This window comes from Dipodomys merriami, unplaced genomic scaffold (genome assembly GCF_024711535.1).
Source record: "Dipodomys merriami isolate MVZ:Mamm:240054 unplaced genomic scaffold, mDipMer1.0.p SCAF_2, whole genome shotgun sequence".
Lineage (NCBI taxonomy): Eukaryota > Metazoa > Chordata > Mammalia > Rodentia > Heteromyidae > Dipodomys > Dipodomys merriami.
In genome coordinates this window covers 73,315,837-73,340,921 of record NW_027203381.1, presented here as the reverse complement: position 1 = coordinate 73,340,921, position 25,085 = coordinate 73,315,837, and the positions used below count along the sequence as shown (strand labels likewise).

Here is a 25,085-nt window from a genome sequence, read left to right as displayed (position 1 = left end):
CACATTGTGCTTGATGGTTCACATTTTGCCCATAACTAGCTGTCCAGAAGTCCTCATCTATTTTCCTACCTGCCTCAGCAATGGGCCAGACAGCAGCTTTGTGAACTTCATCCATCCATCCTCTTTTCTTGACATTGATTTCAGCCATCTAGCTACAAGAAAGCCTGAGCAGAGACCTCTTGAGCAGAAGTCACTGTCTCTAGCTTTACACTCTGTTTTTTTGGACTAGGTTTAAGGTTCAGTCTAAAGAAAAGGAGTAGGCCTTAACCTTGAGCCACAGCACCACCTCTAGTTTTCTGGTGGTTAGTTGGATATAAGAGTCTCACAGACATTCCTGCCCAGGCTGGCTTTGAACCACGCTCCTCAGATCTCAGCCTCCTGAGTAGCTAGGATGACAGGCATGAGCCACTGGTGCCTGGCAGTGAGACCTTCTGAGAGCGCTACATCCTGAGCACTAGAAACCAGGATGGAGACGTGCCTGGGAGCAGGAAGGAGATTTAAAGACTTGAAAGTTAGGGCCAGTGAGGCTTATACACAAAATATTATTTACTGCAATGCAGGGGTGAACCATACTTCTACTTTATTTCTAATTTTAGGACTGAATAGAATTCAAAGATATCTCTACAGGGAAGAAAATGGACAAAGCACAAGTAGGCAAGCCAGGCAATCTAGACCTACCTTCCCAGGTAAGCACGCTTACAATCCAGAGCTCATAAGGGAAGAAAAGAGACTTGGGTGTTGGAGGAAAGATTCTTAGGGCAATTGGCAAGACCACAAGATAAACATCCATGAGCTAATGCTGGGTAGAGAAGACACAGAGGGGAAGGAGACTCTCTTCCTCATGCAGTCTCCATCTGAACCCCTCAACAAAATGGGGAGAAGGAAGCCTGTGGGGATCCTTGAGATGGCGTCCTGTTAGCAGGAGGAATGGGAAGGGGTGGTAACCAAGCTACTTTCACCTCCTGTCCAGGAGCAGTTGCTGTTGTAGACAGTGAGGGCCAGTCGCTAGAGAAGCTTGACATAATTTGCAGGGAAGAGTCCAAAGTGGCCATGGCAACGTCCCCGCCACCAGCCCTCATCCACCATCTCAATGTCAGTGATGATGTCATCCGGATCGAAGGAAAGCTCATCACTTCCCTCTGGGGAGGAAGTGAAAGGGACATTGGGATGGAAAGTCAGACAAGGATCCCTTTATCCCTCCCTGTGTCCATGCTCAGTCTCCGGTAAAGAAAAAGACCTGGTTTCCTTGATGCCAATCCTGGCCCCTCCCTGCTCCCTTTCCCCAGGGACCAGTCAGGCTGTTCTGAACATACCTCCTTGGTAGTCATACAGGGCCACAGCTGAGGTCCCGCTGGGACCAGCCCCAGCTGGGCTGCCTGGTGATCCTGCAAAATGAGAAATATAAGCATGGTCTAGTGTACAAGCAGAAGGCAAACAGAGATCCTGGCGAGAAGTGGGAAATCTTCCTCTTCTTTTGCTCCCTTAGACTTGGCTGAATTTGAGCACTGCTTCTCTCCCTGTACTCACCTGCCTGGGCAGAGGGGAAAGAGGGGTTATCAAGCTCCAGCACGTCCTCATAGTCCCCCTCTGCTTCATCATCTGGCTCCAGCCTCTGTATCTCCTCCACATCCTCATAGTCATTCTCAGGCTCTGGCTCTGGCTCTGGCGCTGCTTCATACACTGGCTCTTCCTCCAGCTGGAAGACTTCAGGTGTCCTGGGGGGCAGGGCTGGGGGCTGTTCTGTATCCTGAGAAGAGACAGTGGAAAGCAAGGTTACTTCCACTCACCAGGAAAATTCTATGAAGGTATGATGAGACTGCTAAGACCCCACACCCTCATCTCCAGCTAATAGACTCTTCAGAGACTCAGTCTGGTGTCCAACTTCAGTCTGCAACTCTCACCCCACCTGCACACTTCCTACCCTGATATGATGAGAGGGAAATATAAGAAGTAGGAGGGGAGGGATGTGGAAAGCAAGGCAGGGTCCTTGACAGACCAGGGAAATGCCAAAACAAAGCATATTTAAGGAATACCACATCTCAGAGAGCAAGCAGCCTTAGTTTTTCTAGGACTGCAGCGTTCCCAGAATGCAGGATTTTTATACCCAATACCAGAACAGGATGAGCATGAGGCAGTGGAGAGGGGGAAGAGAATCTCTGGGGCTCTGCTCACCTCTGGGGGATTCTGCCTGATGGGCAGAGGTGGCACTGGGCATTCTCTACTGGTTCTGACAGGCTCAGGTTCCCGCGGTGGATGATTGTCAGCTGGGGGCCAGACCTGTGGAGAACAGAGCATCATGTTAGTGAGCAACCCTCATCTTCACTCCCAAACTATCCGGGAACACCCCATCTTTCTCTCTACCGATCTAACATGGAATTCTTCCTTAAGATGGACCCCAACCTGCAACTATGATCTGTTTACTGCTTAACCTTGTTTTTATGTTGTCTGTGTGTGTGTGTGTGTGTGTATGTGTGTGTGTGTGTGTGTGTGTGTGTGTGTGTGAGACATTATGAGGCCCAATTACACAAACTGATGGAATATTTCTTCCAATACGTACAACATACTCTGCCAAATACTGGGAAGGCAGGGACCCCGAGGCTCCTGTCTGGGCAAGAATTCCTAGACATGGACTCTAGAGGGCCAGGAATTCACCTCTGAGGAGATTTTCTTGGGCAATGGGGAAGGTGCCACCGGCTTTTCCAACTGCATCTCCAACTGCTGGTCCTCGCGGCTCATCTTCACCACTGCCTTCCGCTCCTGTTGCTGCCTGGCCATCTGCTGGGCCTTCTCCTCCTCTTCTCGCTTCCTTTTCTCCTCAGCCATGGACTCAAATTTTGCCTTTAATCCCCGGGCACCACTGGAAGCTGCAGACGTAGGTGGGAAGAAACAGGGTGGTTTGTAATTAGGGAGAGGTAGGTGTAGCATTTGAAAAGGGAAGAATCTGTTAACTATGGAAGAAAAAGAGGTGAGGAGGTTATCTGAGAGAAAGGTAAAGAGGTATTAATGGAGGAACAAGAGATGTCCTAGGGAGGACATTTTGGCCCTACAACCTAGAGTTCCACATAGCCTGTCTAGGACCTCAGTCTTTGTCCTTTTTAAATGATAAGCTTTGTTCTCCTAACCAGAGTCCATTCTGTAACTCTGTATGCCTCTAGCTGCTACCATGTTTTGCCTATCCTAAGCTCCTTTCCCAGCTATCCTTCCCAAGTGGTTCCTCTCCTTCCCTCCCTTGTCTTCTCTTTCTCTCTTCCTCTACATCCATCCCCCATGCCACACCATCTGTCTACCACTTGGCTTTTCCAGGAATCAACATCTGGAACTGTGAGGGATCAAATCTTTCTCCGATAATGTAAGTAGTTAAAGTCATTCAGGAGACCATAATCTATGGAGGAGGAAGAGTCATAAGAGAGGGCTGAAAAGGTGGCTCAGTGCTAGAATGCCTGCCTTGCATGCATGAGGCCCTGGGTTCCATTCCTCAGTTATCACATAAGAAGAAAAAGCCAGAAGTGGTGTTGTGGCTCAAGTGGTAGAGTGCTAGCCTTGAACTGAAGAGCTGAGGGACAGCACCCAGGCCCAGAGTTCAGGTCTTATGACCAAAACACACACACACACACACACACACACACACACACACACACACACACACACACACACACACACAGAGTTGGAAGAGAAAGGAGGCAAAAGATCACGGCAGAGTGAAACAGACTCACCAGCCTCTACGGGAGTCGTCTTCTTATAAGCCGTGGTTGGAGCCTCCATTTCATTGAAGCCCACAGCGCTCTACAGGTGGGAAAATAATGTATGTAGTTTGGTGTGGAGGGAAGTAGTGACTCCGAAGGCAGTGTCGGGGACTGGGCCTACTCTAGGAAGAATCCCTAACCACGTATCGCTCAACGATCAAAGAATGTCTTCCAGTATTGTTCTGTCATAGTAAAGTACATAAAGACACTTGACTCAGTTTCTCCTTTTGGAAATCTCAATGTACTTAGAATCCCATGTCTCTAAACCAGCTGTCTAGAATGTAGAAGGACTCAGGCTAATGTGGGATGATGAGCTAATATATGGGAGCATAGTGACATGGACTAGGAAGAGACTAAAGATAGGACTAAGTAATGCCAAGCAATCCATGAAATTTCATGGTCAACATTACCTGTCCCTGGGGAAAAATACTCCTATTTGTCTTCCTCCTCCCTCCTTTTTCTCCTCTTCCTTTTCCTCCCCCTCTTTTTCCCTCTCCCCCTTTTTTTCCTTTTTCCTTCTCTCCCTCCCTCCCCACCTCTTTCTCTCTCCATGGCTCTCCTCTTTCCTCAGTTAAAGCTCTGGCTGTGGAATTCAAGCCCATGGGGTGAGGAAGACCCCTTTTAGAAGGACAGGTGTAGGACCCAACATCAGTGTCCCCTCCTCAGCTTTCCCCTTATCTCATCCCCTGTGCACTTTACTGCTCTCAGGGAACACTTCCTAAAACATCAGCATTTACCTTATCCACTCGGTCTTTCTGGATTCCATACTGGCCACCAAAGCCTTTGGCATAATCTGCAAGACAGGAAGTTCTGAGAGTCAAAGCAGGAGATCAAAATGCTGGGAAGAAGGAGAGAAAAGGAACAGTGGGAAGAAGGACCAGAAGACAGGAATATGGAAGATCTCAAAGACAAAGAAGGAAATGTGAAAGTTGAAAGAGAGAGGCGTAGATGGGAAGGAAGGGAAATGGATGGATGAGAAGAGTTAGGAGAAAATGGAAGAGAGATGGAAAGAGGGAAACAGAAAAATAAGATGAAAATATTTAAAAGACAGTGAGACAGAGACAGACAGAGGGACAGAGAAACAGGAAGAGTCTTCCAGCTATCTCCAGGAAGGCAGAGGCAGATCGCTCTGTCTTCTATGAGGCAAATGGACCTATGACACTCATACTAAACAACTGTGTGGTCATCACCAAGCCTGGTTCTACCCCGTTTTCTATGTCCTCATCTCTTTGACTTCCGTCCTCTGCCCTGATCCTGATCTTGTTCCAGCCTTGCTGTCTCCCTCCATCCACTTCACTTCACTATAGACCTCTGAATCCCACTCTTCACTACATACCTCTATATTCTGGGCCTTTGGGTTGCCCCCAGAAAGGAAGGAAGGAGGACTTTGTGTCACCCTGTGACCACCCTCCTCCCAGCCCCTACTTACCTCTTTGAGACTCATGTTTCTCTGTCTCTCCCTTGTAGTCATATCCCAGAGCTACCTTGTCTCGTTTATCCTTCTCCACTCCATATCGGCCACCAAAGCCACGAGAGTAATCTATGGTGGAAGCAGTGTGGTCATGAGAGCCCAGCCTCTGCCCACAGGAAAGTGCTGAAGAGAGGCGTCAGTCATGGGTGCAGAGTGAGAGGGGTCTGCAGCAGAGCAGGACGGGAATAGAGGTGAATCTGCTCACTCTTTTCCTCTCCCTCCTCACTTCCATTTCAAGAGGAGATCAGTCATTTCTGTTTTTCTCTTCTTTTTTATTTTTTTTTTATTTTTATTTTTTGTCGGTCGTGGGGCTTGAACTCTGGGCCTGGGCGCTGTCCTTCAGCTCTTCAGCTCAAGGCGAGCGCTCTACCACTTGAGCTACAGCACCACTTCCAGTTTTCTGGTGGTTTATTGAAGATAGGAGTCTCATGGTCTCTCCTGCCCGGGCTGGCTTTGAACCGCGATCCTCAGATCTCAGCCTCCTGAGTAGCTAGGATTACAAGCGTGAGCCACCAGCGCCCGGCTCTGTTTTTCTCTTCTTATTCAAGGATGGGACAAGTTATAGAGACTGTGGGAAGACATTTCCACAAACACAAACATACACACACACACACACACACACACACACACACACACACACACACACACACAAACAGCAAATATATGTAAAACGTACACCTTTTTCCTATACCTAGATAAACATACAGAAATGTCAGCTAATTTGTGTGTGTGTGTGTGTGTGTGTGTGTGTGTGTGTGTGTGTATACTGTTAGTATCCCCATCTTTGGTACTCAGATCTACCTAGACCTTATCTCCTCCCTGCCCTAGAGTTCCCTCCATACAGCTGGCCACTCCCTCTCTCCAACCAGGCCTACCTTGCACGCACTTACCACACTTCCACCTTCACTTCCCCCTCACCTCGCCACCTCCCTCACCGCCCCCCCACCTGCCTGCCACCTGGATAGGGGCAGATGCCATGTGCTCCCTCTCCCAGGGAGATATGGCCCCTCTAATAAACCTTATAATTTTTCTCCTGTGCCTGCCTGCCTCTTCATGGTCCCCTGGGATGGTCATGAAGGATTCTTACACACACACACACACACACACACAATTTTTTTTCTGCTGGTCCTAGGGCTTGAACACAGGGGTTGAGCACTGTCCCTGAGCCTCTTTGTGCTCAAGGCTAGAACTCTACACCACTTAAGCCACAGCACCAACTTCAGGCTTTTTCTGAGTATCTCTTATCTTATTGGAGATAAGAGTCTCGGGGCTTTCCTGCCCAGGCTGACTTGGAACCATGATCCTTAGATCTCAGCCTCCTGAGTAGATAGAATTACAGAGGTGAGCCACTGGCACACATCTTACAGTGTAATTTTTTTAAATAGTGAAGATCAGAAGAAAAGAAGGAAAAAAGTAAATCTTGGCTTGAGAAAGAGAAGAGTCAAAGCTGAGTATGTATGAGAACAACTGCAAGATAGCAGAGTAGAGGCTTTTTCTGACAGACTCCATGACTGAGTTTGAGAAATGAAAAAGACACTATATTTGGAAGAGCAAAGCTGAGTAAGAATATCAAGAACCATAATAGAGGAACAGGACAGCTGGAAAGTATGGTGAAACTGAAATATGAGAAGCTAACTGAGCAGACCAGTTCTGCAACTCTGTTCTGTCTCACCTAGAGGGAGGGAGGGAGGGAAGACTTGAGGCTGCCCCTATCACAAGGCAATCCAGGCAACCTCTGTTTCAAACCAACCAGCAGACTTAGCTGTGGGGCAAATCCTGCAAGCATCGAATCTATGTGTAGAGATTTACAGGGAGGTGACTTCCCAGCATGACAGGCCAGCATGAGACAGCACAGTTTTTTTGCTCCCCATATCTCAGACAGTTGGCAGCAAAGCACCATCTTGTGAGAGGAGCTTCCAGTTTGAGACTAAGGAACTCAGAATATTAGATGACATGAGCTGCTTGCAAATAGACTGCTGCCAGCCAAGCCCTGGGACTGAGACAAAGAAACAACTGGTGATCAGTGGGATCTGTAGCACACAGCCAGGGTCTAAGTGGTATATTGCCCTCAGTGGTAGCCATGGATAGATAGAGTCCACCCTTCTCAGTGAGAGCAGCAGCCTCAAAGCCAGCCAGCAGGGAAAACGAACCACTACCTTCCCCTGGTTGAAAGTTCTGATTACGAAGGAATCAGTTAACATTGATTGCTGGCTGGCAGCCTGAGGCCAGGCAGGCTTTGGGACTAGCTGGGACATTTGGTGATGGGAAGGGCTAGACACTCAGGCTGGGCCCAGGAAATAAACTGCCATCAGATAGTCCCACCTAGAATTCCCTGAGGACCACTTCAGAAAACAAAAGATCTTGTTGTGGCCCATATTCATGGATTGGCAGAACCAATATTTTCAAAACAGCTATATTAAAAAGTAATGTACAGATTTTATTCGGTCCCCATCAAAGTGCCAATGTCATTTCGCATAGAAAAAAATTTGTTTTGGTCAGTCATGGGGCTTGAACTCTAGGCCTGGGCACTGCCTCTGAGCTCTTCAGCTCAAGGCTAGCCCTCTATCACTTGAGCCATAGTGCTACTTCTTGCCTTTTCTGTTTATGGGGTGCTGAGGAATCGAACCCAGGGCCTCATGCATGCAAGGCAAGTACTCTACCATTGAGCTAACTTCCTAACCCTCATAGAAATATTTTTTAAGTAATTGAAATTCATATGGAACCACAAAGACCCAGATAGCTTATGCAATCTTGAACAACAACAACAACAAGTTTTGGAAGTATCACAACAATGGTCTTCAAATTATATTACAGAGCCATAGTATCACAATCAGCTTGATAACAGCACACAAATAGACACAAGCAGACCAATAAAACAGAAGAAATAAATTGTCATAGCTACAGCCATCTGACTTTTGTTGGAGAAAAGATCACTTCTTCAACAAATGGTGCTAGGGAAACAATATCTACACACAGAAGCCTCTTGACCTGTCATAGATCTTAATGTAAGACCTGAAAGTTTAAAACGACTACAGAAAGAATAAGGAAAATGCTAGAATATACTGGCATATCACATTGCACCAAAAATGAAAAGCTATGAGGAAAATAAATAGTCACTAGGCTGACGACTACAGAAAGAATAAGGAAAATGCTAGAATATACTGGCATATCAGATTGCACCAAAAATGAAAAGCTATGAGGAAAATAAATAGTCACTAGGCTGAAGAGACAACCTACAGAGTGATATAAAATCTTTGCCAGCAAGGGAATAACAACCAGAATATTCAGGGAACTTAAAAAAAAAACTTAACTCTCAAAGAATTGCTAATTGAAGAAAGAAATGGGAAAATGAACCAAACAGACAATTCTTGAAAGAAGTACAAATGGCCAATAAATACATAAAGAAATGCTCAAAATCCTAGGTCAAAAAGGAAATACAGATGAAAATGATATCTCATTTCAATGAGAATAGCATCATCAAGAACACAACAAATGATGATGAGGGGGAAGTTCTTACACAGTTGGTGGAAATGTAAGCTAGTATAACTACTATGCAACTATGTAACTACTAGGCTCCTCAAATAACTATATATAGAGCTACTTATGATCCAGTGATATGACTCTTGGACATACATCTGAAAAAATGTAAGTCAGGATATAATTGAGGTACTTTTATCCTCATGTTCACTGCAGCATTATTCATGATAGTCAACTTATGGAGATAGCCCAAATGTCCTACAACTAATTATTAGATTAAAAAGTGGTATATTTACATAATGGAGTATTATTCAACAACAAAGAAGAATGAAATTATGTCATTTACTGGGAAATGGGTGGAACTGGAAAATATCATGTGCAATGAAGTTAGCCAGGTTTGGAAGGACAGAGGTCACATTTTCCCCTCTCAAAGGTGTAAACTAGACTTAAAAGATATACATATACATAAGCACATAAAAGAGCATATACATATAGACAGTATGTTTGTAATTGTGGGTCTTTTTGAAGAGGAAAAGCAAATTTATAGAGTAAACATACCATAGCATATCCATGAATAAAGGTAGCAAAATGAAACTCACTGAAAGCCTTGAATAATTAGGAATAATGGGGATGAGGAAAAGGAGAGAGTTAATCTGATTAGAGTACTTAAATGTATGTATGTGTGAAATACCACAGTGAAACTCCTTTGAATAATTAGCATACAATAAAAGATAAACAATAGGAATGTAAATTGGGTCCTGTTGGGGTGTGGCTGCAAAGTGGGAGTAGCAAGGGTGAACCAGGATATGTTGAAAATATTTTATGTACAGATATGAAAAAGAAAACAATGAAGCTTGTTGATGGGTTTGTGAAATAAGAGAGGGGGAAGGGAGAAAAATAGATGGGATAAGTCTAACCAAGGCTCTCTCTCTCTCTCTCTCTCTCTCTCTCTCTCTCTCTATATATATATATATATATATATATATATATATATGGACTTGTCAAAATGTAACTAACTGATGTTATTAAAAATGTTAAGAAAGAAACTGCCTAAGAATTTCCATAATGAAGATCATGTTTGAAGATGAGTAATAAGTGTCATATTAGATAATAAAAACATGCATCCTGATATTACAAAATATCAAAGACCAAAACAACCTTTAATGGTTATTTTGTGCTAATTAAACTGACAACAGAAATGTCAGAACAATGAAATAATATCTTCAAAATGACTGAGGGGAAATAATGATGATGAAGATTGCTGTAAAATAAAGACATAGTTCAAAGACTAAGAGTTTCTTCATAACTCTCAGTCTGAGAATTATCTAAAGATACATGTCAGCAAGAAAGAAATAGAAGAAGCCAGAAGAAATAATCAAATACAATGAATAATAATAAGGAAACAATAAAATACAAAATGACAGTGAACTAGGAATTTGGTAACTGTTAATATACAAAAGCATTTATTAGGTAATATTAATTATTTTTGTAGGGTTTTAAAATATATATAACCAAATACCAGACAGTGATAATATGGAAGATAGAAAGAATATAATTTAAAAATTCTAAGTTTGCTATATTATTCAGAAAGAGATAGTGATTAAATTTAAGTCAAAGATACATAAAAATACCACTATACTAAAAATTTAAGATTCACTTTCTGGGATTAAAAAAAGGATAAATATTTTATTTACAGTATATTATAGGAAAAAGAAAACTTGATTGATTTTTGTATAAAAGCAGTGAAGAAGAAAGGGAGAAACAAGTATCTACTAAAATGAAAAGTGTATAGTAAAAATGAGAAGAGCTGGGTCTGGGACTGAAAGGGTGCCCAGGGCAGGTGTTGAAAGGTATCTCAGCCAGGGTACTGAGGCTGAGCAAAGTTCTTACCTTTTTGAGATGTGTGTTTCTCCACTTCTCCCTTATAATCAAAGCCCACTGCTGACTACCGAAAAGAGGACAGAGAATTAGTTCAGAGAAAGAATGGTGTTCCTCCTCCCTCCCTTATCCTTACTCCCAGCTCAGCCCTAGAGGTCGTAAAAGAGGCCTAAGCCTGGGAATAAGGAAACAGGATCTTGGAAGGTTGGTGTCAGGTAATACGTGCTACCCAGGAGTAGACATGGCCTATAGATACATATAGGTCTAGTTCTAAACCCTCATCTTTCCTATTTAGCTTTATTTATATTCCTTAATATTACTGAGTACTGGTCTCTTCAAATATAAGGTGAAAAAGGCACAGTTGCCTTTCCTGTCTAATTGTGAAATAAGAGAAATGATGAAATGAACAAAGTACTAAGTCACTCACTGAATTAGTGCTTTTCTTCCCAGATAGTTCTCACAAAATTGAAACAAGATAACAGGTAGAAAAGTGCCACATAAACTAATTATTTCCTTCCTAGTTTATGTTGTGATGCTTTGATTTCGTTAGTCAGCAGCGAAAGCACAAAGGTGAAGATTTGGGTGGGACAGGAGTGAAAAGGAGAATCCAGCTCCTCTTATCTAAAGATCAGATACTTGGTTAGAGACCTGCTTCTACCTGGGAGCTAGAGACTCACTCATCTCAGGAACTGTGGGTTTCTAAGCCAAGTGGAAGTTTTACATCTTAAGAGATAATTACTGTGCATTGTTTCTTGATTTACATAACACAAATTTAGGTGATTGAATTTATACTTTGGAAAGCAGCATGAAAGTAAAACTGCTCTTATACAAAGGAATCTTTATAACAAGAGATTGTTGTTACCTTCTGTGAAAAGAAACATTCACCTTCAGTAAACATTGTAACTCAATTAATTGTTTTACATGACTTTGTTGTCATGGTGATAACATTTAAAATGATGTCTTCCTGAGAAAAGGCATAGACATTTATGAAGTTTGAATGTTAGGCTAAAACCTCATAAATGTGCACTGGGAGCTTTGGGGAAAAAAATCACTCTAAGGTCTTTGTCCAAAAAGTTATAATAAAAACCAGTGGTGCCTGTAATCTTAGCTACTTAGGGGGTTGATATCTAAGGATCGAGATTTGAAGCCAGCTGGGGCAAGAAAGTCTGTGAGACTCTCATTTCCAATTAACCAGCAACAAGTTGGAAGTAGAGCCGTGGCTCAAGTAGAAGAGCGTTAGCCTTCAGAGAAAAAGTTAACAGACAGTGCCTAGGCCCAGAGTTCAAGCCCCAGTATCAACACCAACGTCAAAAAAATAAACAAACACAGTGGCTTGAAAATTATTGTCTAGAATTAACTAATTAATGAGTTAATTTCAGTCCTGATAAACCCAAGGCTTTCCACATGCTGGCCACTATATCCCAGTCTTTGTACTCCTTGCGTGAATGCCTTAGAACTCAGTTCAGCATGCCTCCCGTACTGGCACAGAGAAACTTACTGTGGAGGTCAAGCAAACTCCCCTGGTGAAACAGCATGTTCTAATAGCAGCCATTTCCCAGTCTTCCTTGGGTATCAAGGAGTCTGGGCTTACATTCTGGGGTGAGGTTGTTAGTAAGTCCCACAGGACTTAGGAGAATGGTATGGGAAGAACGTTGCCACTTACCTTGTCTGCTCTGTCCCTCTCAACTCCATATTTGCCCCCAAAGCCTTTGGCAGCATCAGTTTGAGAAGAATGTTTGTCCACCTCAGCAACATACTCGTGGCCCACAGCACTCTGAGGAAAAGCAGGATTGGGATGAACAAAAGTTAACAATCACCTTGCCAAAAAAAAAAAAGATGCAGAGGTGGAATGGAATGTCAAACTACAAGGTCTTCCATTCTCTGCCAAGTCTATAGCCTCACAAGATGTTGCCAAGGAGCATGTGGTAGGAGAGAGCAATAGTGCTTGCTGGAACCTTCCACATTGCTGATACGTTGAATTTGAAATGCACTGGGAGCTAGAGGATTGAAATAAGGTAGCCAGACAGAGCAGAAACTAAAGGAGAGTTCAAACTGGGGCATGGATTATCAATACAACAGGGGCCCCAGCCCTATATTAGCAAGAGATTCAAGGGAATTGGTGGATTCCATGATTGGAAGTGATTTTTCCCCCCACTAAATCAGCCAGATGTTTTAGTCCTAGATCTTTGTCCCTGTATAGATATCTAAGGTCAGAAGTGAATTCTAAGCTTTTCTACAACATATAACATTTTATATATGCACATATAATATACATATATAATATATACGTATGCACACATATATACAAATATCTTAAAGTCTCTAATGATTGTAAAATTTATTTGTTCTTTCTCCACTTGGGGGCTCCTGTTTCCTTACTATAGGAACCATGTGTGGGGGCTGCCGTGAGCCAGGTTTGTTTTCTTGACTCTGTTTTCTTCCATCTGTGTCTTGTTTTTACTTCAGAAAAAACTGATACAAAGCACATGTGGACAGCCTGATTTAAAACCAAGACTGTACTTTGAACAAGTTTTACACCACAAAATCAGTATGACTTAATTAATTAACTGATTAATTTCTTTCTTTCTACTCACCTTATCCATTCTGTCTTTTTCCACTCCAAACCGACCTCCATAACCATGAGATGCTTTGGGCCCAGATTCCATCTCTTTCTTCTTGAGAACATCATGCTCCTCTGATACTTTGCTTCTCAACTGATGGATGCTGGAAGAAACCATATACTGAGATTCACCTTGCACAGGAAGGTCAATGAAACCACTCTCCCCCAAAACTGGAAATTCTGAAGTCTGTTTGCTTATTTTCAGCAAGTTGAGTCCCCAAAATGTACCAGCGGTAGTGATGGTGCATACAGTATCATGCTGTAATAAGCCAATAGGATCTTGTATTCTATAACCTGATTTTAGTTCTCCACAAGCCAATATTACTTCCTTTACTTTGTCATTTTGCACATGAAAATAATCTTCTGGTCTTTAACTTTTTATGCTCTCAGTGATACCTACATCGTAATAACTGAGAAGTTATCTTCCTTTTGGAATGGACCGGCTTTCTATCTATAGGTCACCTGTCTCATAAAGCTTAAAACTATTCTTATGCTCTTAGACCCACTTACTCTGGTCATAGGAGCATATCCCAGGGAAATAATTTTAGATATGGAAAAGTTTAATGTCTAATGAGTCACTGAAACATTGTACATAACAGCAAAAAGAAAAACCCAAGAAGCAATCTGTATGACAAATAATTGGAAAAAAGAAAGTTGAAAAGTTACCTTTTAACAACATACTGGAAGTCATTAAAAGTGGTGCCTATAAAAAATAATACTAGGAAATTGACTAATATTTTGTGTACTTTTTTGTCAATCATTAACATTCTCTGACCCCCCCCCCATACCCCCCAAGACTGATAATTCCTTAGAGAAAGTCCTGGAGCTTGAACTCAGGGCCTGGGTGCTGTCCCTGACTCTGCTCAAGGGTGGTGCTCTACTACTTTTGTTATAGTAATTTAAGGTAAGCAATACCAAAGGAGGCCAAATGGGCATCCTCTCCCTGTTGTATTTGCTTCTTTTAATTAATTAGTTAATTAATTCATTAGTACTGTTTGAACTCAGAGCCTTGTCCTTCTGGGCTGGTATTGTATGACTTGAGCCATACCTCCAGCCCTATTTCTTGCTATTTGAGGGGGGGTGCTTGAACTCAGGGCCTAGGCGCTGTCCCTTAGCTCTTTAGCTCAAGGCTAGCACTCTACCACAGTGCCACTTCCAGTTTTTGAGTGATTTATTGGAGATAAGAGTCTCACAGGGACTTTTCTGCCCAGGCTAGCTTTGAACTGCGATCCTCAGATTTCAGCCTACTGAATAGCTAGGATTACAGGTGGGAGCCACGGGCACCCGGCTGAAAGTCTTTTTTTTTTTTCTTTAAAAGCCTTCTCTGCTTTAGCCACAGTTAATTTTAGAAAGCTGGCTATGAACCAGGTGGAATTAATCTAAGTGCTGGAAGAACCCTCTGTTCCCATGCTTCCTGTGAACCCTGGGGCAGCCATAAAAGCAGAGATTCTATGTTGCTAGTTCACAACATCAACGCTTTAGAAGTGTCTATGTGACAAGTGACTGGTTCCAAGAACACACAAATGTCTATCTATTGTTTCCCAACTGTAGTGCTCAGATGCAGAATGAAGAAATTGGAGAGAAATTCTGCTTTCAAATGAGGAAAGGCTACAGCATTTAATTAAAAGGATCACAACTATATTAAAGTTGAAAGAAGCTTTTAAAAAGATTTAGAAAAATGTTATTCAGGAATGTGTACCAAATGGATGACACAAGAGAGCTAGTCACAGGATTATGCTAATGGATGATATTATTTCAATGAAAATGTTGTAGCCAAAGAAAACCAACTTTAATCAACTCATTTAGGATACAGTTTGGAATCAATCTTAATACATTATTCCTTTATTTTAAAATTAAACAGCTTCTGAGTGTGTGGCAATGTTGGTTCTGAGGATACAAAGGGTATGCAGGTAGTGTTCAGATGGAAGAAAGAGATAAAGCAAAAGTCACAATGTGGTATCAATGTGGTATGTGTCATTCATATCTAAGAAACCAACACACAAACTCAAATGTTCTGGTTTAAGCTTACATTGATAAAGGAATACAATTTATGGGGACCAAACAAAATCAGGACCCTCAAAGATGGACTGAGAGGGAGGACAGAGTGTTGGGGTTTTATTACAACTTAAAAGCACAAAAGCGAGTTGCTCTGACTATACAGCCCTTATTGTATAAACTAAAGTGTATCCATAACAATGGCACTGACAAAAAGAAGCAGATCAGTGCTTTTATGTGCTAGGGTGGGAATGAGGCTGTTGACTACAAAGAGGTATAGGAGACTTTGTATGGCAATGGGACTATTCTGTATGGTGTGTTTGTGTGTGTGTGTGTGTGTGTGCGCGCACACACACGTGCACATATATGTGCTAGAGCTTGAATTCAGGGCCTGGCTGCTATCCTCCAGCTTCAGTGCTCAAGGACAGGGATATACTACTTTGAGCCACAGCTCCACTTCCAGCTTTTAATTGGAAATGAGACTCTCATGGCCTTTCCTACCCAGGCTGGATTTGAACGTGGATCCTCAGATCTCAGCCTCCTGAATAATGAGGATTACAGGTGTGAACCAAAACTACCCAGCTAACATTTTATATCTTAATTGTGTTGCTGGCTACATATATGTATTATTATTCATTAGATTTTACTTGCAATTTTTTTTACATATAGTGATTATACTTTCAAGAAGATGGCTCAGTGGTAGAGCGCTTGCCTTGCATGCATGAGGCCCTGGGTTCAATTCCTCAGCACCACATAAGCAAAAATAAAAAACCGGAAGTGGCGCTGTGGCTCAAGTGGTAGAGTGCTAGCCTTGAGCTGAAGAGCTGAGGGACAGCGCCCAGGCCCAGAGTTCAGGCCAAAAAAAAAAAAAAAATTGTATTTATTTTTTGTCGGTTGTGGGGCTTGAACTCTGGGCTTGAGTGCTGTCCCTATGCTCTTCAGCTCAAGGTGAGTGTACCACTTGAGCCACAGTACCCCTTCCAGTTTCTACCCAGTCTGGCTTTGAACCATGATCCTCAGATCTCAGCCTCCTGAGTAGCTAGGATTATAGGCGTGAGCCACCGGCACCCAGTGAAAAAATTGATCTTTTAAAATAAGACAGTACATATTAAATGAAAGATAAGAGTTACATACTTCTATAGAGGTTGTTGCTTATGAATATAGGTATAGTGTGTTATTAATGCTACCCTATATGACACTTAATGGTTTTAAACAGAACAGCAGCTTTAGGAATAGTTAATATCTTAATTTATGAAAATATTTGCATTTCATTTTAGCAAGAGAGTGTAAGTATTATGTTTATTTAAACAGAAGCAATATTATACAATGGTTAAAGACTCAACCCATAGAGTCAATGTGAGCTGAATTCAAATTATTACTTGTATGTCCTGGGACAGATGGCTATCAAAAATGTACATCTGTTCAATTTCCTGTAAAATCAAGATTATCACATCATCTGTGGTACAGGGATAATTGCATGACATGTAATAGCTCAATAAATGTTCACTTTTATTCTTGTGTTATAGCCATGGCTCTACCAATAGAGTTGGTTCTATTATTTCTAGTAACACAGCAATATAGATAGAGTGGTGAAATTCTTTTTCAATTCTCTGAGTCCATATAATTACATATATATCTGAGCTGGGACCAGTTCCTAGATCTCCAGAATTCTACTTCATTACTCATGGCAATAAATCATTTGTCACTTTCTTCTACTTGGTGTTAAATATCAGGGTATAAGAAATAGGGTAGGCCAGTCAGAATGTCCCACATCCACAAATCAGCCAACGACAAATGCTGGAGGGGATGTGGAGAAAGAGGAACCCTATTACACTGCTGGTGGGAATGTACACTTATACAACCACTTTGGAAAGCAGTCTGGGGGGTCCTTAGAAAGCTAAAGATTGACCTCCCTTATGACCCAATCATACCACTTCTAGGCATCTACCCTGAACAACAGGAACCAATATACAAGGACACATGCACCTCCATGTTTATTGCAGCACTGTTCACAATAGCTAGGATATGGAAACAACCCAGATGCCCCACCACAGATGAATGGATCCAAAAATTGTGGTATCTATACACAATGGAATATTATGCAGCCATTAGAAATGACAAAGTAATGGCATTTGCAGGGTAATGGATGGAGCTAGAAGGAATCATGTTGAGCGAGGTAAGCCAAGAGCAAAGAGACAAACGGTACATGGTCTCCCTGATAAGTGGATGCTAAATCCAAACTGTTAGATGATATGACAAAATTAACAGGACTTAAGAAACAAAGAACTCCCACTCATCTGGTCGAACCACTACTAAATATCCCCATGCTGCTGATCATGTATGGTATATATGTGTACACCGTTATATGTTATGGACTGTGATAGACAATTTGCTTCAGGAAAGTTAGAATGAACTTGTGACTTTAAATGAGCATCATTATTCCACAATACTGTGAAATTTGGGAAATTATGTAATCACTTAATCACAATTAAAAAAAACCTCGGGGAAGGTAGGGAGGGAAGGGATGGTAGGGGGAAAACAATGGAGGGGGTAACAATGCTCAATAGGAAGTGTACTCATTACCTTGCTCATGTAACTGTAACCCTCTGTATAGTATCTTTACAATAAAAAATTTAAAAAAAGAAGGAATGGGAAGGGGAAGAGAAAGAAGGGGAAAGGAGAAAGGGGAAGGGATGGGGAAAAAAAAGGTCTCAATGGCTGGGAAGGTGGCTCAGTGGTAAAGTGCTTGCCTAACATGCATGAAGCCCTGGATTCGATTCTTCAGCACCACATAAACAGAAAAAAAAAAAAAAAGCTGGAAGTAGCACTGTGGATCAAGTGGTAGAGCGCTAGCCTTGAGGAAGAGCTAAGGGACAGTGCCCAGGTCCAGCCCAGAGTTCAAGCCCCACAACTGAGAAAAAAAGAAAAAAAGAAGAAAAAAAAAAGGAGGTCTCAAAAGATACACTATAAATTTTAGTACTGATTTCCGCAGGGGGTAGGAATATGTATGAATTTTTCATCTTATTTATGTTAACATAATATATAAATTTGCTTAAACTGTTTGAAATAAGCATAAATTTAAAAATTAATTCTGCTGGGTAAAAAAAAAAAAGAAAATAGGGTAGGGCCACCATGGCAGATACAGATGATTATCTGTATGATTATCACTCATCGAGAACCTAACCAAGAGGCCAACCGGATTTCATCCACTACAGTGCTGTTCTAAGTACAGTCCTTAGGAACAGGCTTGGTGGCTCATGTATATAATTCCAGCTATTTGGGAAGTGGAGATTTGAGAGGAGCTCAGTCTAAGACCAGTCTAGGCAGAATTAGCTCTATCTGAAAAAAGTGTGACTCTATCTGAAAAATGAAAGGCCTAGGGCATGGTGCAAGTGGTAGAGCTGTTGCCCGGGAGGGACAAGACCTTGAGTTCACCTGCCAGTACTGCAGTGGAAGAAAAGCACACTCCATAAGCTGCTTTGTTTCTTTTTGCAGATCAAATAAGAATAAAAGCTGAGAAAAAATTGAGAGTACATATTTACAGACTTTTCTATATACGGTTAAAATGTATTTTCCAGCAATTCAATTTTACAAAAGTATTAGTCTGTGATAGGTTTGAAAATGACCCCAAACCCTGGTCCTTCCCCACAAACCACTTAAGAAACACTGTGAGAATCATGAAAGGAATCTTAATTAGTCGAGGGAGAGGAGACCAAGAAGAATGAGTAGGCAGGAGTAGGGAAGGAGAGAAGAACGAGAGGGTCCCAGCTCTTGACAGTCAATGTCTTTCTATAATTGACAGGAGATGGGTAAGATCAATTCAGCTCTTTACTAAATTAGGAAGCCACTCCCACATTGCATTTATTTATGACAAATCTACAAAGCACCACCATGCTGTGGAAAAGGTAGTGAGACTAGTCAGGCTAGTGAGAACCATAGTCACTTCCTTTTCTGGTTTGAGTCAACTCGGCTCAGCAGCTCTTCTCTAGCTTCCGCCACTGCTTCCAGGGCCTTAGCGATTCCCTATGAAAGCTATGGTACCTTAATCTGCCCTAGCTAGAGAGAACCCAGAGGATAAGAGATGCAACACTAGAACAGCCTCTGAACAGCTTTTTGATCCAGATGGAAACAATGAGGACCAGAGGGGATGAGACTTGTCAAGGTCACCTGGTCTGTAACCAGTAGATGGTGGGTTTTTACCCTTTGGTGTCATGGAAAATGGGAGGCACTAAGCTTTTGGGGAAGTATCTCCAACATTTATTTTACTGGATATAGATCCAGTTCAATTATCAAGAATATAGGCAGGGCTGCCACATTACAAGAGCAGGGGACACCAAAGTGATGCATATATGGAGTTGTGCAACACAGTCATTTGGGTAAACATCACTGGGAAGAAGGAAGGCTGTGACATGGTTTTTGTTTTTTTGGTTTTGGTTTTGGTTTTTAGAAAGGATATCTAATAAAACTAGCCTGTTCGTAGATGACTTTTTCTATTAATAATAGAAAGGAGATGTATACCAGGAGACAGTGACATATGCTATTTTATTGAATTTTAAACATAAATCTAAATCTACAGGGTGGCTGTAATTCCCATTGATAAATAAGCTGAGATGTAAAGAGGTTGTATGAAACTAAGTTCACATAGCTAGTAATGGCCAATCTGTGAACTAAATCTAAATCTGTCTGATATACAAACTCAAGCCCTTTCCATTTTCTCATGGCAGGAACTTTTAGAAGTCTTCCTTAAAATGTTCAATCTCTACTAAACATGCAAAAGACAGCACTGAGAGGAAAAGGTAGAAAGAAAGAGCATTTCCTCATCTGAATGGCTCCTAGGAGGTTAGAGATAAGTGGTTTTGACTCAGTAAAGCAAAGGGTTTTTGACTTGTATCAGACCTATGAGCCCTCAGGGGAAGCAGCATTAAAGACGTTTTGTGACTTGGATGTAGTGGTGCAAGCCTGTAATTAATTATACTACTTGGGATACTGAGTCAGGAGGCTCTCTAGTTCAAAGCTATCCTGAGCCACATAGTGAGACCCAATCTTAAAAAATTAAAAATGAAAGAAAACAACAACAAAAACACCAAGTTTTCTGAAAGATCATGTCCTTTTTCTTTTATCTTGTCTTTCCCCCCGCTTATTTACAATGATTCCAGATTGCTTGGTGTAAGTATGACTCTAGTTATGTCATTCAAGTTGTTTATATCTGATTCAACAACCATGCACAGTACTGAATATCTTCAATCTTCATATACATGTCTCATATTTTCTTATTTCGCTATTTGTGCAAGGTGGCCATACTCTGAAACTTCTTAAAATCCAGATGAAAAAGAGGCTAAGTCATTGCTGTTAGAGTCGCATAACTATGTGTTGGATTAAAACGGATCTTAAAAAAAACTATGTTAAAGAACTGGAGGTGTATGGGGCTGGGAAGGTAGCGCAGTGGTAGAGCGCTTGCCTTACATGCCTCAGGCCCTGGGTTTGATTCCTCAGCACCACATAAGCAAAAAGAAAAAAGCTGAAAGTGGCGCTGTGGCTCAAGTGATAGAGCACTAGCCTTGAGCTAAGAGCTGAGGGACAGCACCCAGGCCCAGAGTTCAAGCCCCACGACTGGACCCTCCCCCCACAAAAAAAAGAACTGGAGATGTAGCTCAAGTGACAGAGTGTTAGCTCTGAGTGAATAATCTAAGCAGAAGCATGAGGTCCTGAGTTCAAACCCCAATACAGGCAACAACAACAAAATCAGATAAACCTGCACTGATTTTGCCATTTATGTGGAGTGATTGATACTTTAGTTTGAATTTTTTCTCTAGTTCTATATCATTTACTGTGTTATGAGTATTTGACATTCTGATACTACCCAAAGCAAAGATTAGGTTATCCTCAATAATCCAGAGAAGAGAGAAAGAGAGCTTGAGATTCAAATATACAATATATCCCACAGAAGCCCCTGGTATCAGGTAGAGATGGTTTCTGACAAAATGAATACTGAGACATAATCTTGCTAGGCTTGTTTACTCAGCTGGTGCTCTGCCATTTGAGACATGGCTTCAGTCTGGTTTTTGTTGGATGTTTCAGAGATGGAGACTTAAGGACTTTTTTGTCCAGTCTGACTTCAAACCCTTCAAACCATGATCCTCAGGTCCCCCTCTTTAACAGCTAGGATTACAGAGACGAGCCACCAATGCCTGACTCTCTAAAATATTTTAACTAATAAAATGTTCAAATTGCACATTTCTTCTTCTTAATAATAATAGCTTCAAACTTCTGTCAAGAAGTTTGAAAGGAAAATTTAAAAGCCAAGAAAAATTTACAGCATTTATATGAGTCCATCTGAAGTTATCCTACTTTATAAATATATGTTTATATTTATGTGAAGAGACATATGAATGACAGCTATATAGATGATTGGTAAATTGTAGGTAGGTAGCTAGAGAGAGAGAGAACTCATTATCTCAACCACTTCCTATCTGAATTCTACTTCCCTGACTAAAGGAAGGGAAGTAGGTAATACAACAGATTGCCCTGAGGAAATAGAGTTGTCAGATATAAAAGTAATAGGAGATAAGATGATAGACATAAAATGGAAATGAATGATAACACACTTAGGGACACAAAATCTAGAAACAAACACAAAGATGCACAGATATGAGCATTCCCTCCTTTTCCTTCCACATACTCCTGAGTCCCTGAGTTGTCTTTGGCTTTTAACCCACTCTCTTCTATCAGTCCTTTTGGGACTTACTTGATGTGCTCTGTATGTCCAGAACCTTCAATGGTCTTGGCTCCCCATCGTTGCTCCTTCTCTGAGATGTCATTCTGAAAAAAAAAACCCAAACATCATTCAACAATGTGTTGGCAAGAAATATGCCACCCCGAGTGGAGTCACACAATTGACAGGCATGTTCTTCCTGTCCCCTGCATTAAATGCCTCTCAGTCATAGATGTTTACTCCATCCAAACCCAGATGGAAATTATACAGATGATCTCTGTACATATCGCCATCACTACTCTGCATCCTTTCCTCTTACCCCTTCAGGTCTGCAACACCTCAATCATACATGTCTAGCCCAAGCCTGGATCAGAGACTAGAGGAGATCCAGGTTTACCTGCTTCTCAACTTCAGCATAATCTGCATAGTTCATCATTCATCAGTCATACTGTCAAGCATATCTACCACTGTTCCTTCCACTCCTGGGTCTTGAACACCAGCTCTCATGCACACCCCTCATGACTGCCCATCCATCCTTGTGTGATGACTATCTCAGGTCCAAACGGTCCTTTTCTGAGCCCCCTAACCGGTCACAGAGAGGCACAAATGCCCTTCCCATGTACCCTCTTGTTTGTCTAAGCACAGTTACTTCCATACTCACCACAAAGTCAGGGTCTGTGTCCCAGTCATCACCCTGGGCCTCCATAGAAACAGATACATCATGCCCCACTACAGACTTCCACATCTGAGAGCGACAGGAATTGGAAATTGTTGGAGACCAAAAACAAACAAGAAATGGGAAAATAAGAAAGTGGAAATGGATGTTAGAGTAGTCCAAAGTTTATTGACATTTTTTTCCTTAGAAAAGGGAGCTGAGACAGAGCAAATAGGTTTAAATTTTTTAATTCTGCTCAGTTAGAAGAGGGGTTTACTTAAGAAAAATGAATGTGGCCTCTGGTTGTCTGAGTCTGGAGAGACGTGCTCGTGAGTTGAGGTAATAGTAAATGACTTGGGTGAGAAAACTGCTGGCAACATTCACTTGTGTCCAGAGGCTAGACATGTGATGTCTTTTGGGTGGCAAACAGTGAGAAGTACTATAACAGCTATAGATTATGATGATATTTAACTCATATGACTACATGGGAATATTTTCAGAGCTGCCAAACATACATCGGCCTAGTTCCTGACAAAGTGAACATCTCTCTCTTGCCTAGTATCTGCTTAATTATATGCAGAATTCTTTCAACTCTCACAACCCACTCTAAAGCTGATCTCTGACAGCTATGGGTAGTCAGCAGGGACAATTTGCTGAAATTCCTTTATCAACAATGCATGAGAAAGCACTATTGACTGAGAAGTCATTTATCACTCCTATCTTAAAAGCAGTTGTTATATTTCTCATGAAGATGTGGTCAAAAATGGCATAATCCCTATTTTTTTACACGATGAAGTATTTGACTTTTATCAACAAAATAAATGTTAAGGGGATAGTTGGAGAACTAGTTTGAAGATGCCAAGCCGTTATTCTGCTGGGGCATCTGGGAAGAGCTTCCCAGTTGCTCTGCTTCTGTAGGCTCTTGGATTCTGGTGTGAGAAGGTAATAATGGACCAGTGCTCATCTGCCTGGTGGCCACTAGATTTCGTGATCCAGATACTACAATTCCCCTGGCCACTTTTTCCCCACAGGAATCTTTTCCCAGGCTCCTCTTTCCCAAAGGGGCCCTTTTACAACCACTCCTTGGGCTTTCCTGTCACTAGTAAGTCTCCAGTTTCTATTTCTTGGAAATATTTCTTGGAAATGCCATTCTTCTCTTTACCTTTTGAATAATTCCTTGAAAAATCTCCCAGAGGAAATTCAAAGTAAAAGAGGTACTAAAGGAAAACTGGCAAAGTGTTGAATGAGTTTACCCAGTGGACTAAGTCACTAAGGAGAGCATCTCTGACTTTCATGTTGAGCAACAGCTATGGGTGGGATATTGAGACAGGTACACAGACTTGTAGTCCATATCTTTACAGCCCCTCTATCTGTCCTGCCCTGGCTCCTGAGCAAAAGGACTTTACACAGAAAATCAAAAAGGAGAAGTCTAAGAAATATTCACAAGCTATAAGGAAGCGACGAGGCTCAGGGGCCTCATGACTCTTCCTTGAGTTACAAAACCTGACTCTCCCACCAACCTTTCACCTTCACTCATTAAAAAAAAATCACAGAAAGTTTTCTGACACAGAGACAGTTTAGTATTCTTTTCCTACTGACTTGCAATCAGGAAGGCAGGTCTTGCTAATCAGAGGTGAAAAGCTAGAGAATCATCTATGAGGCATGGTTCTGGGCACATTCAAGGGCTTGTGGTGAGGCTGATTTACAGCATCAGTACAGTACACAAACTGGGAGTCAAAAAACCCATGGCCACCAAGCTCTGTTCCTTACTAAAACTCTGTGGAGTCACACTAAGGGAAGTGGCAGAGTAGGTACTCCTTTGTGAGTGGCCAGTTCACAAATCTTTACTGAAACCATTTGGCAAATCACCTCTTCTTTGATTTCAATGTTATGTGGTTAACCTAACTAGCCCATAGTCTGTTTTATTGATCGTACTCTGAGATTTGTAATTGCAGTCACAGAAAATAGCCCCAGCTAAACAATCATGGCTGCACTGACCCCCATCAGCATTGGGTTCTCAGCACTCATGTTCATTTGTGGCTGCTTCCGGCTGTGACATTTACTCTGTGGGCTGTCTCCCTGCTAGACTGTCAAATGAAGTCTTTGCCTGCATCCGCTATAGGGTTCCTTCCACCTCAGTGCCTAGGAGCAGCAGCTCTTAGTGGCCTGTGTGGATTATCAGAAAAAAACAGGCTATGTATTGCTGGGCTGATTCTTGAGAGAACTGCTTACTTGTGAAATCAGGGTTCAGGATCTTCCCCTCTCTTTCCATCCCTGAAGTCATTTCACAACCACTGAATCCAGGCCTTTTGAGCATCAAGAGATAAAAGCCTACTAGCAATAACCTTTTCCCTCAGGACCAAGTACAAGCTAGGTTCCTCTTCCATTCTTATCCTGTGTTCCATTTTGCCCCTCCGGAGTACTCACCTCTGGTAGTGTGAGCTGTTGAGTGTTGGTTTGAAGTTCTCAGCTCTTCACGTCCACACCCAATACCCTCTTTCTGGCTGCTGCTACTTGAGAGCAAAAAAAAAAAA

General features: G+C 41.9%; 1 protein-coding gene across 1 annotated transcript; it reads right to left on the bottom strand.

Annotated features, from left to right (window-relative positions):
* Positions 1–563: 563 nt before the first annotated feature.
* Hcls1 (hematopoietic cell-specific Lyn substrate 1) lies at positions 564–25,085 on the bottom strand. Its single transcript, XM_070030119.1, has 14 exons — positions 24,979–25,085; positions 22,558–22,641; positions 21,930–22,003; positions 13,164–13,293; positions 12,233–12,343; positions 10,582–10,636; positions 5,173–5,283; positions 4,481–4,536; positions 3,714–3,783; positions 2,653–2,864; positions 2,173–2,277; positions 1,528–1,747; positions 1,314–1,385; positions 564–1,139 (listed from the first exon to the last, which is right to left on the bottom strand). The coding sequence occupies exons 2-14, from the start codon at positions 22,639–22,641 to the stop codon at positions 1,006–1,008; spliced, it is 1,434 nt and encodes a 477-aa protein (XP_069886220.1). The 5' UTR covers positions 24,979–25,085; the 3' UTR covers positions 564–1,005.

Coding starts and splice junctions, on each gene's coding strand:
- Hcls1 (XM_070030119.1), bottom strand. CDS start 22,641: ATGTGGAAGTCTGTAGTGGGGCATGATGTATCTGTTTCTATGGAGGCC. Junction 4,537..5,172: donor GAAACATGAGTCTCAAAGAG/GTAAGTAGGGGC, acceptor CCTGTCTTGCAG/ATTATGCCAAAGGCTTTGGT. Junction 1,140..1,313: donor CCTGTATGACTACCAAGGAG/GTATGTTCAGAA, acceptor CTTCCTCCCCAG/AGGGAAGTGATGAGCTTTCC.